Here is a 13,576-nt window from a genome sequence, read left to right as displayed (position 1 = left end):
AAGTAAAATATTAGTTTGTAATAAATAAATCAATTTAATTCAAGCTACTTTAGTACGACTGTTATTCTTAAGAAGGTGCCTATCTTAAACAAAATAATTTTAATTAACTTTATTGAGATAATACTGATTGATTTTTTTTTGGTAGTCGAAGATGTACATTGACTTAATCTTTTATCTAATATACAGAGGTGGCTAAAAGTATCTGAAATAATATTTTCCCATCATTTTTTGTTATTGAAAAGTTTATTCAAAAATATTTACAATATTTTTTGTTTATCCACATTTATATTAAATACACAGTTTGAACAAGTATTAAAATTAAATAAACCACTGAAACTGCCACTACCCTCATTCTTGGAGCAATTCTCAAAGCAGTCCAAAACGTTTTCATTAATACCTAGTTATATTATTTTTAGATGTTGTGACATGAGAAATGGCAACGGTGCTTGGTTTATCAATACCACTATCAACTCTCAGTATTATTTTCGCAATATTTTCTTTATTTAAAAGAAGGTGCTTCATTCATAAATTTCTCGAGATTTCTTTGGGAGAAGATTCTAACACATCAGTATTTCCACAGGTACACCTAAATCTTCATTAGATTCAATTTATTACAGAGTTTTTAGCAAATTGAACCACAAACACAATCACAAATGAACTCAATTAAAAATATGGCGACTAAAGTTTGACAAAGTAACCATGACTACATCGATATATCCTACTTACTACTAAAAAAAATAACATGTTTTATTCGGATTAAAAGTATATTTTTTGTCTCGCAAAATTTGCTCGTTACAAAAGTAACACTTTTAATCTTAATATAACATTATACTATTTTGTTTTCGTACACCCTGTATTATCAAGTATAACCTAAAGCTTTTTCTAAGTGAAGCCAACATTATACTAAAAAATTGATAATAGTTTTATTGATGCTGATAGCACAGGTACCACATAAAACTGTTTAAAGAATTTATTTTATTTTACATCTCATTAATGTAACAGGAATTGCAAAACATGACACATTTAAGCACCTAGCTTATTATTAATCGAAAATCGGCGTGATTATTTTTATTATTAAGCAACATTTGAACGCACATCAGACAATCCTCGGTGGTTTTACTCAACCTGCCGCTGATAGTGCGATCTTGGGACTTGTAATTTATCTGCGCGTATTAAAAAACGATAATAATAAATTACCGACGCTATTAAACAAGTTCATTCTAATGTTTATATCAGGGTCATCCCATTTGCCGGGAATTAGAAGGTTGTAGGATGTCAGACGGCATTTCAGACTTCATTTATTCTGTAATTTAATGCAAAATTATTTTAACAACTTTTAAATGCCGATTCTACGTTTGAGAGGTGAGCGATGTAGACGGTTCTTAAAAATGAGTTTTGACATATTGGTAATTGAAAAAATTATAATCGTTTCCTGTACGTTGCGTCCATATGGACGAGTGGCTCTCAAATGGTTATAAATAAGAGTAATAAAACATAAACATCCTGCAGGATGTATATTTAGAAAAAAAAGAAAATCTTAATACTTGTTTTAGGATACAAAGTGTACCTATCATGGTGACGTAATAAAAATGAAAAAGCGATTTCCTTGTTGAAATAGGGTGGTTCGTAATGAATGGGTCATAGTGTAGGTAACTGTAAATAGAAAAAAATGTTACACCTCTAAATATATTTCAAACATATTAATATTTAATTGAAATTCATATGAATATAAAAATGCCATTAAATACAAAAAAATGTGTCTCGCCACAAATAAGTGGCTAGATATCAGGCGTTTACAAAATTTCTCAAAAATTAGGGCATGCCACTAAAAAAAATAAACATTTTTGGATTGCAAATTTTATCTTGAGAGAAAACGGTTTAACTTTTTGTCAACGTATTTATCGTTTAGTTACAATTTAGAAAATTGTAAAAACACGTTTCTATAAATTTGCAATTATTTAAAAGATTTTACAAACAATATCCAAAATGATATTTCTGTACATAAATTCCACTTTTCGATTTAAAACATTTCAAGGGAATTAAAAATGTTTTAAAAATAAACGCAAAGCGTGATTTTTTCAATCACCACCATAATATTAATAATAAGCTTTTACAAAAATTGGAGACTATTTTATAATTGTTTCGAATTTTATGCGGTGTTTTATGAAAAATATTAAAATATTGACCTTTAACTTTGTTTTTGCAATTTTTCTTACTTATAATATGTCACTGAAAAGCCAAAAAATGTTCTATTTGCTTAACTTAAAATTCAATATGGCGTCCATAAGAAAAAAAAAGGTGATGACGGTTTCTCACAACCGAAACGTCGCAATGAAAATATAAATATACAGTAAAATTCTTTGAAAAATTTTTTTAGATTAGTGCGAATCTGTTTTGAGTTGGATGTGAGAGGGGGCAAGTAAATTTTTTTTGGATTACCTTCAGTACAACTCGCATAATAAAAGTGTATATCCCTAGATCTGGGCGAGGTCCGGAACATTTTCAAAATTGCAAAAATGTTGCAAAAATTTTAAAAAATACCTATTTTATCTGAGTTTTTTGCTTATATCTTGGAACTTATGCATTTTGGAAGAATACTGAAGAGGAAAAAAAGTTTTAGAAGTGAATTTTGCACAATGTACTGTAAGTTAAAGATGTTTAAATTTATTACCGATGTTGCAAAATAGCAATAATTAATGAAAGAAGGCAAAATAATCAAGTTTTTTGGATATTTTTTTTTAAATATTTTAATTGCTCCGAGGGCATTCTAATTTTGGTAAAAAAAAAACTTTAGAGTATAATAAAACAACACACCAAATTTCATTAAAATCTGTTCTATAGATTTCGCAAAATAATTTTTTGAAAAAATTTTGAAAATCAATTTTCGAATTTTCAAAATGTTGCACAGCATCAAATAAAGCATTTAGACATTTGAAATTTTTTTCACATAGAAAAGACCGCTCAACCTTTCAAATGGTTTTTGAAAAATTGAAATCGGTTGATTAGGACGTCCACAGTAAATTTTTAAAGTTAATACTCTTTTTTTTTTATTAAACAATTAGATTACATTTATCAATTTGCAATTTAGTTTTTTTCAAAAATTATAATTTTAAAGTACTATTTTTTATTTTTATCTGTATTTAACAAAAAAAATAATTTCCAAATAAAAGAAAATTGTTTAAACAAAAATTATTTAAATAACTATAATAATTATAACTAAATACATTCATATTCAGTGTTGAAATATATACGTAAACAAATTTTTTCATTGAAAAAATGCAATATCATTATATTTAATGCATAAATAATAAACATTGTTTTATTAGACAGTTGGCATTACGATATTTGGATTTCTTGGCTCGCGAGACATCGGACTAGAAAAAAAAGATAGAAATTGGTCCATTAGAAGCCGAGAAAATGCAATTTTTTTCGTACCTTCGCATTTTGAACCTCCTGAATTCAGTCTCGGAGCGAAAGCCTCCTTCCCCACTTTTCGTATTTTGAATCATATCACTTCTTCGAGCGACAGCTGTCCCGCTGATTTTTATCTATGTTGCCGATAAATTTTTTCAGCTTAGAACTCGGAAAAACGAAGCCACTGGATCAAAGATTATTGCTAAATTGTTTATAAATTAACGGTAAATGCTGATAAACTTTGACCGCTTATATCTCGAGAACCAATAAACGGAATTTAGCTTTTTGAAAAAAACTAAAAAAATAAAAAAAAGAATGTTAACTTTAAAAATTTACTGTGGTCGTCCTAACCAACCGATTTCAATGTTTTACAAACCATTTGAAAGGTTGAGCGGTCTTTTCTATATGAAAAAATTATCTTATTTATTATTATAAGTATCTAGATGCTTTATTTCAGGCTTTTTAAACTATTTAAAAATTCGAAAACTTTTTTCAAAAAATTATTTTGCCAAAACTAACCGATGTTAATGCAATTTGGTGTATTGTTTTATTATAATCTAAAAGTTTTTTACCAAAATTAGAATGCCCTTGGAGAAACGAAAATATTTAAAAAAAAATATCCAAAAAACTTGATTATTTTGCCTTTTTTCATCAATTATTGCTATTTTGCAACATCGGTAGTAGATGTAAACATTTTTAACGTATAGTATATTGTGCAAAATTCAATTCTAAAACTTCTTTCCTCTTCAAGTATTCTTCCAAAATGCATAGGTTCCAAGATATAAGTAAAAAACTCAGATAAAATAGATATTTTTATAAATTTTTTAAACATTTTTGCAATTTTGAAAATGTTCCGGACTTCGCCCAGATCTAGGGATCTACACTTTTATTATGCGAGTTGTACTGAAGATATTTTAACAAAAATTAGCTTGCACCCTCTTATATCCAAGAAGTGGGATATTTCGACAGATCCGCCCTGGTCTATTGCTGTGAGTGTTTTCAGATTTTAAAAATTTCTTTAAATAAAAAAGGCACAGACGATTTTCGAAAACGCCACCTTTCTTTTCAAAATAACTCAAAAACCTGAAGGACTAGGACCAGTCTGCAAGCGCCTTTAAGTTAGCAACAGAACTTTGTAAAACTTTCCCTATTTAACCATTTTCCTATTCCTCATAGTTTCCAAAATACTAATACATGCATCATCAAAATGGTTCCCACTATATATTATTATATTTTATTGTTTATTGTTTTGTTTTGGTATTATAGTAATGTAATGTAAGTAATGGTGTTGTGTGTTGTTGTATTATGTGAAGGTGTGTAAATTTTGTGTGTTTATAATTATTAAATATCCGTTTGGGCGCCTTTTATAATGTAAAATGTCATTTGGGTGTGTTTATATCTAATTTTCCATTGAGCATAGGTTCTGATAAGAAAATTTTATAATAACATTGACAAACATAGACGAATTAGACTTTCTTACCTTATCATTGCTAACATCGCCTCCGGCAGCTTTACTTTGTATAAATAATGTTCACAGTGTAGATAGGATTTTATTAGTGTAGATAGGAATGTTCATTTTCTACCCTGTCCCTTAAGAAAAAAGAACACTTATTTTATCAATAGCATGAGTCCTTACCTCATAGGGGCGGTTCTATGCTCTTTTAATTAACCTTTACTATTTATTTTTTGGTAGGAAGCGTTGAATAAAAGCAAAATTTGAAAGATTTACACAAGATGACATTTATTACTTATTTTTCCTTCAATTTCAAACAATCCTTTTGATGAACACAGAAACTAAAATTTTCTTTATATACTTTTACATGAATAATTGTCTGAGAAATGCCTTATTCTACCTATTATAGTTTAGAAAATGTTTGGTCAACCAATTATCATTATGTTTAAACGTTTTTTAAAACAAATTGGCTTATATTACGAACATTGGAAACTAAATTAACACTTAAATTATAGAATGTTCAAAAATGTCAATTTAAATTTGAATCACTGAAATTGTTTATAGTCGAAACGGGTTTTCTGTTTCACAAATAGTTTTTATAGTTCAAATTTGCAACACTTTATGGCATGGAGAAAACAGTTATGCAACTGGACTTACTTTATTTCGTTCTGCCTGGCAATTTGCGTACGTTTCTTTAACCTTACTTTATTGTTGTGGTTTGTCTGCTATTCTCGTGCGTTGAGGATGGCTGTTGGGTCTGTGTATAGTGCTTCCTGGTGTTTTAGATGTTGTTTTGGGGAGCCACATGACAACATGCACCCCTCACCAGTCTCTCGAATCTCCTGCTTTCTTCACCTCTCTACAGCTTGTTGACTTCCTACGATGTTTTTTTTGTTTTTTCGGTACCAGGTAAATTCACTGATTTGGCCTATTGCCATTGGTTGCTCGTATCCATGTTATCATTTTCTAACTACGCAATTTCTCTAGCATATTGCGATGAATTTGATTTTGCGTAGTAGATTTTATACGCCTTAATTCTAATTTACAAGAAATTTTTTTATATGATATTTTGCTTGACAATTTTTTTTATAAGAAACTTCTAGCCTATGTGTTTCTGATGTTATAATATTTGAACTTTCTTTTGTACTAGATTATTTAACATTAATTTACTCATAAAATATCTAAATTGGTCCTTCTTGTGGCATTTTATTTTCTTGACATGCTTATCATTTAAAACGTATTATTTAAAATTTTGACTGATAATGTTTTAGGTTTTATATGAAATAACTATGAAATGAGCTTTTTATTTTTGTTTAAAAGTAATTTATGTCTTTATTTTATTCTACATTATAATTTCATGAAAATTTTCTATGCTATTTCTCGGTGTTGTGTCTTGAGATACAATGTGTTCATTTCAATATTTTACAGGGTGTCCATTTTTTTTGAATGTCTGAGAATACCAGCGGAACTAAAAAACGGTTTTATTTATTTAAACTGATGAATTTCGAAAATATTACAGAAACTTGTACTATACTCCGAAAAAAATTATAACTAATTACGATCTCGCAAAAACATCCTTCACAACGGTATAACGCAGCGTGCATTTCTCTGGCAAAAAATAATGCAGCCGTTGTGTTTCAATTTTGACGTTCTAATAAAAACGCTTTTCTTTGTTTCAGGGTGTGGCCAGCTGTTTAATAAAGGAAAAGTGATTAGTTACTAATTAGATTTTTTAAAAAACTTTAATAACAAAGGAAAAACTGTGACCAGTGAATGTGTACGATATGTTATATTTGTTTATTTTTATTGTTGATATAAGTTATACTAGATTGTTTCAAATTACATTCCCCGTCTGTAAAATATTGGTATTAGATCTCAGTCAGAGCAGTAAAACATTTTATTTTCATTGTTGGTAGTAAAACGCCATATCACAGGTCGTTAGCTACAAGTAATGAACGTGAAGTGAAGAATTTTTACTTTTATTTAAATAGTAAAGAGTTTGGTGCAATATGATATTCGATATGTTTTTAATTACAGCGTAAGTCGGCCAGGTGCCCCACGAATTTTGCTTTATATTTGCTACATCTGAATTGTAGATAGTTAAGTTATGGATATTTCTATATGTAGCTTTTAAACATTATAGTTTGGATCATTATTTAAAAATCCGCCCCGCCCCTTGCCGATTTATCGAATCCAAATTGGAAATGTTGAAAATTGTAAAATGACACGTACCACTGACATCTCCTTCAGTGTAAGTAACGTGGTGTAGAAACGATTAACGTGAACTAAATAATCTCTAAGTCAAATACGTTTTTGTTTTTATACCAATTGTTCGGTTTGTTAGGTTGGTACGTTTTGTTGATCCTGTAAATTATATATTTAAGACAGCCTATGGCTTGTCGTCGCGACGAGATTGACGAGAACACGTCAAGTCCTTAGTGATTCCTGTATAATATATTGTAAAACTAATAGTTGTTGATGATTGTGTGGTGAGTGTAAGACAGATGATGTACCTTATTATGTAAAGTAGTTTTAATCGAAAAAACTGTCTTAAATTTAGAACGAAATTATTATAATTATTACATGAAAAAATATTTCTAAATGTGTAAAATATATATAAATAACAAACTTTTAACAGCCTTGTTTAAGTCTCCTACCGTCCTTAAAAGGAACTCGATATTTCAACACCGTTTCGAATGTACCAAGGTAAGTTTGACCACGCTGATCGTCCTGTTTGTTTCAACAATGCCGCAAGAACAATATCTCTTCTTGTCTTGATATTTCAAGTAGCTGTAGCTTCGGTTGTGACGCAGGGCTTCATAGATGGGAAAATGTGTAATGGTCGGATGGGCCAGCTAAAAAACCCAACCAGTGAGTCACTGGGAAGGATTTTTAGAATTTTTAGGATGTATGTAGGTTCATCAAAATCCGTACTGAGCCGGCTTCTCTCGAGCCAGTGGCGGAACTATGTGCAGCAGAAGGGTTTCATGTTTAGAAAATCAGAAAAAAGGTATTTTTTATACAGGGTGATTTATTAAGAATGGCAAGTCTCGCAGTTGGAAATACCAGAGACTAGAACATTTGATGTTTAGGTTAAACATGTCTTGAACAGTATCAGCGGCTTAAGAGGTAGAGGGTGAAGAAAAATACAGTTTTATTTTAAATTGTTCAATTATTTTGAAAGTTATCGTAGCATCAGCTTAGAAATTTAAGTTTTACGTTTTTATGACATAACGAATAATAATTTCCGACCCATTTTGGCTTCGGGCAAGTTATATTCTATGGTTTAAGTAAATCTAAGTCTTCTTCCTTGAATAATTTATTATAAAAAAGTTTCTAGGGTATTATCCTGCGTTATAAATTACGTTAAATTTACTACGAGTTAAATTTTTACGTGTCGTTTTATATTTTATTTAGTGTTATCAATTGTACGATGTAATATAAATATTTAGTAGTAAACTCAATAGTTCCTGGAATAACCCTTTATTTTCATGTTTCGGGAACAGTAGATACTACATAACCCCACTAATTTTATCTAATATTCTGAGTTATGTCAGAAATCAACAAAATTCCGAAAAAAGCTGAAATTATTTTCACTTTTATAATTAAATTAACTAGAATTATTCATTCAAAAAAGATAATAGAAAAACGGATTTAAACATACGTGCATATTAGGGTGGCCCAAAAAAAAAGAATTTTTTTCGCGTCTCTTGTTAAAATATGTTAGTTTATCATGTTTTAAGAGCCCTCTCAAAAAAAAAATCAGCTCAAAAAATATTTTTTAGAGGTCGCTCAAGATTTTTAAGAATATTCAAAATAGTCAAAATTTTATTTTTTTCTTTTACTTTTTTTCTCGTTATTTTACCATTTTCTAGGTTGAAAAAATCTCGATTCTGAAAATTTGAAATCGATGTTTTAATTTCTAAGTCACTCATAATTATTTTAATTTTAAAAAATTAAAAAATTATAAATATTTGATACTCAGTGCGATAGTAAATTTTGCCTCGAGAAATGTTTTAAGTATCTCGTGATTTATTTCTATTTTTTTGTTCATCAAATTCAATAAAAAAAAATATTAGTTCGTTGATATTTATTTTTAGTGGTCGCTCGAAAACATTTTAGGTACTTACACTACTTTTAAAGTTAAAATAATTATGAGTTACCTTTAGAAATTAAAATATAGATTCGAAATTTTCAGAATCGAGATTTTTTTCAACCTCGAAAATGATAAAATAACGAGAAAAAAGATTAAAAGAAAAAAACATTCAATTTTTGACGATTTTAGAAATTTTTAAAAATCTTGAGCAACCTCTAAAAATTTATTTTTGGAGCTGATTTTTTGAGGGGGCTTTTAAAACATGATAAACTAACATACTTTCACAAGAGACACAAAAAAATAATCGTTTTTTTTTTTTGGGGCCACCCTAGTGCATATCAATGGAAATGTCAAAAAAATTATTGAAGTCAAACCCCCAAAAAAAATCTGGTGATTTTTTCTAGAAGCGTGATTTTAACTTTTTTGAAATTTTGCAGTTTTTTGTATGGCCCATGCATACTACCTCTAGCAAATGCAAATGGCAATGATTTTTCGAAATTTTCATAAAAAAAACTGAATTTAATTCAACGAAGCTTGTGGAAAGCCACAGAATTGAATTTTGCAGGGAGGCCCAAATATTGAAGTTCCGCCACGATCTCGAGCTCAACTCTAGTTGAAACACAACTCTCATGAGAATATAAGGTAAGTAAATCCACATTTAACACTCGAACGTTGAATTTAAAACTTAAATTGATACAAAAACATTTTTCGGTTTCATTTAACGTTACAAAATAAATTTCTTTTAATTATTAAGGAAAAAATTAAGACCAGCTTATGAAAAAAGTCTAGACTAACTTAACCATAGTTTATCCTTAATCTTTGCCCAAATGTACAGATTTATAAAAATCCTAATCTAATTTTAGTGGATTAATGGTCTTAATGATTTCAACTTGAAATTTTCAAACTCTTGCTTTTAAGAATAAGACTACAAGTTCAGCAATCATGTATTTATTTCTCTCTCCTCTAATGTTGATTAAATCTGAAAACTATGTTTTTTGATAGCAACCATTAAAAACAAAAAAAAGTTATTGTTGTAAGTATTAACATCTAACAAATAAAGACAAATGTAATAGAACATTTATAAAAATTCCGAAATTTAAAAACAGTATAAAACTAAATAAACTGAAAAAAAATTAGGATTATGAATGGGAAATGTGTTCATAAAATATATACATTTTTTTTATTAGAAACAGTTATCGACTTAACGAAAAATATTATTTAATGCTTTCTTAACATGAAAATTAATGTTCAATTAATTGTGAAATGCCTTTCGGGAATTCAAAATTTTGTAGATTTCTTTTTGATAGGTGCAGTACCAACCAATAAGTCTACAAAGAAAAAAATCGGTTAATTAAAAAAAGTTGCAGCAAATTTTTAATCACAAAGGAAATAACTTTGACGTTAGGTTACGCCATTATTATTGACTTTTTTAAATAGTGTCAGAGACACTCGTACCATAATTATAAATAGAATTATTTTACTAAAAAAAAAAAATGCAAACTTGACCATTTTTTAAAAATCGTTTTAGATTGGGATAAAAATATGTCGAGGTGTATGCTCAAATGAAAGTATTGTCTAAAATTGTTTATTTGTAGCGTAGTTGTGGTGTCTTTTCTTGTTTGTCGAATAGTGATTTAGAAAAATATCGTAAAACAATTGGGGGATATTTTAATGGAGTCATTGATGTTCCATTAAAGTCATTAATATAGAATAAAACACTATTTTAACGAACATTTAATTTTATGTTATTTGAACACCCATAGTAATTTAAAAGTTTCGACAACTATGTTTAAGACTGATCACACAACATCTTCCTATATATTAAGATGTAATAAATATATTTTTGTTGCAACATAGGTACTATATACAGGGTGATTTCACTTGAAATACAGAAACTGCAGGAATAGAATTCAAAAGATAAGTAGAGTGAATATACTGTAATAAATTTCATTCAATTCTAGATGAAGATATAGCTGAAAAAATATATTTTTTTGTAAAATTTAACACCCTGTATCTCAAATACCGAGTCCCGCAGGAAATAAGTTTATACAGCAAACTTTACTTATTTTTTGGTAATGAGTCTGGTGCTGCAGTTTCTGTATTCAAAGTGAAATCACCCTGTATATTGCCCTATAAAATTTTTAAACATTTATTTTTGGAAATATATATCTATTATTTTACGATCGCAAGTCTCTGCTGTTTAAAAATAATACATGACTTTTTTTATGAATTTGTCGTGACAAGTAATATATAAATACTTAAAAAAAGAATATTCGTAATGGGATATATATGTCGTTGATTCAATAATGTTTACATCTTCTATTTTAGCACATTCAGTAGTTTTCGTGGTAAAATACCTAAACCTCTTCCAAAACGAAATAGAGTTATTTTTTAAGTGATGCGTTATAGCAATGATCTAATTACCACATTAAGTAATGTTACTGATATAATCAAGGTGTGCGTAGCTTCATTACAGCGTGTGACTACATCGCTTTTGATAGAAAGAGATGATGAGATCTACGATGATTTCTCTCTTAACGCAATCATTGTATTTTCTTTGTTACACGGCGGTTGAGTTGCATGAAACGATAATGGGGACATACAATCACAAAAATTTTGATGTAAAATTGCAATACTATGTACAGGGTGAATTATTAACGCATATATAATCTACAAAGCAGTACTGTGTAAAACATGCAATTAAATGTTTTTATTGCAAAAAAAAGGAATAAAAAAGAAGAATATAAAGAATAGAAGAAAGTGTAGAAAAACAAAAAATTCATAGGAAATATGAGATATTTTAGTAGAGTTCATTGCAGTTTAAGTACATTTAATGAATGTTATACGAGGTCTGTATGTGCGATTTTCTGGAACAACGATGCAACGCAAAATTTTGCTTGAAACTAGGGAAAACTTGCACGAAAACGTTTCAACTTTTGCAACAAGCTTACGAAGATGATACTCTGGGTCGTACGGAATGTTTCGAATAGTTTTCACCGATTTGAAATTGGTCGTCGGTCAATTGAACGTGATCCTCGACCAGGAAGGCCTTCGACTTCAACTCATGACTCCCACATTGAGAAAGTCAAATATCTGGTGTGTGCAAATAGCCAAGAAATTGCAGAAGAGGCATCTCCATTGGTCCATGCCATGAAATTTTGACTGAAACATTGTGATTGTTTCTTCTCTCCGAAATTAAAGCCACTGCTGAAAGTTTTACTAAATACAACTGGTAGTGTGTGCCCAAGGATCTGCAAAAGGCTGAAAATCATCTTAGCAATTAAAACGTTATTTTTATACACATTCAAATACAACAGCTTTCAAATAACACAATGACAGCACAATAATGATGGCTTCTTTCAAACAACACAATTTTTGTTTAATATCCAAGGCCTACTATTGCTATGTTAACTTCTTTTAGTTTCTGCCGACTACAGATTATTTTCGTTATTTTTGCTTGATTGTTGGAAAAGGGCCACTTCAATAAGGAAATGTGACATAACATTTTTTATTTAGAATTTGAGGATTTGTCACATTGTGTTAAAAAAATACGGTGTTACTATTTAAAAAAATATTGTTTTAGTAACTACTGAAGGAATCTGGCAACACCGAAAAACTTATTTGTAAATTTTTCTTAGTCATGTTATTTCCTACAAATTTTCATTTCAAAATACTAGTCTATCACTTAAATAAAAAAGTTGGCCTATGTCAAGTTTTAAAAAATTACACGTATATTTTTCCAATATTTAAATAAACAATTTTCTGCCAAACTTTTTTATTAACAGTGACATTACTATACAGGGTGTGGCGTGTATCATCTATAAAAATAAAACTACAGATTCCTAACGATATTTGTAATAGAAAAGTCTTATAGGAAAAAATTCTATTTTTGCGTTTTTTTTTTTAGGTAAATTAAAGTTTAATTATGGATCAAAATATTTTCTCTGGAACGGTCCTGTCCGTATGCTATAAGATAAGTTACGTGTTGTAGACCATTCGCGTAAACAAATTGTCGTTGAAAGATAGAAAGATACTTCTCAATTTTTGGAGAATTTTTCAATGCAAAAATATAAACTAAGAAAAATATTTAGATATTTAAAAAAAATGATATTTCCTTATATCTAATAATATTTACAAATAGACCAAGCAAATTAAATTTTTACTCGAAGAAATTACTATCCGCAAGATTATTGTAAAATTGTCTAAAGGAACATAATACAAGACATTTCTCATCTCGTGAGTCAAAAAATGTTATTAGCTAACTTTACTATGTAAACAAATAAATGAGGAAAACAGTTTTTTCACTTTGCAGGGAAAACCATCAATTTTAGCAAAAAGTGACTCGCAGACAACGTGTAGGGAATAAAATTATCTATAAAACGAGACTTGTTAAATTAAAATCGGTTAATTGCAAAAAAACAAGAAAAGTGCCCATTTTTTAATTTGTTTATAACTATCGGATTTATTGTTAAAATTTTATAAAACCTATGAGAAGTTGAGGGTTTTGTCATACTTTAAAAATGTGTCAAAAGCTGTGCAATAGCTTTCGCACAATTCTATTTGTTTATAGCGGAGGCTCCAAAAATTATGAACTTTAAGCCTCTGTACAGGCG

The 13,576-nt window shown here is 28.9% G+C and overlaps 1 protein-coding gene across 2 annotated transcripts in view; it reads left to right on the top strand.

Annotated features, from left to right (window-relative positions):
- Positions 1-7,467, top strand: part of LOC108908820 (homeotic protein distal-less-like) — a 143,093-nt gene extending 135,626 nt beyond the window's left edge. For both annotated transcript variants that reach the window (XM_018712966.1, XM_018712965.1), the window contains exon 5: positions 6,547-7,467. In XM_018712966.1, coding sequence (XP_018568482.1) covers positions 6,547-6,565 — 19 coding nt within the window. In that variant the 3' untranslated portion in view covers positions 6,566-7,467. The remainder of the gene's footprint in view (positions 1-6,546) is intronic.
- The last annotated feature ends 6,109 nt before the right edge of the window (positions 7,468-13,576 follow it).

The sequence above is a fragment of the Anoplophora glabripennis genome, unplaced genomic scaffold (genome assembly GCF_000390285.2).
Source record: "Anoplophora glabripennis isolate ALB-LARVAE unplaced genomic scaffold, Agla_2.0 scaffold345, whole genome shotgun sequence".
Classification (NCBI taxonomy): domain Eukaryota; kingdom Metazoa; phylum Arthropoda; class Insecta; order Coleoptera; family Cerambycidae; genus Anoplophora; species Anoplophora glabripennis.
The sequence above is the reverse complement of the archived record's forward strand: the minus strand, read 5'-3'. Positions and strand labels throughout refer to the sequence as shown.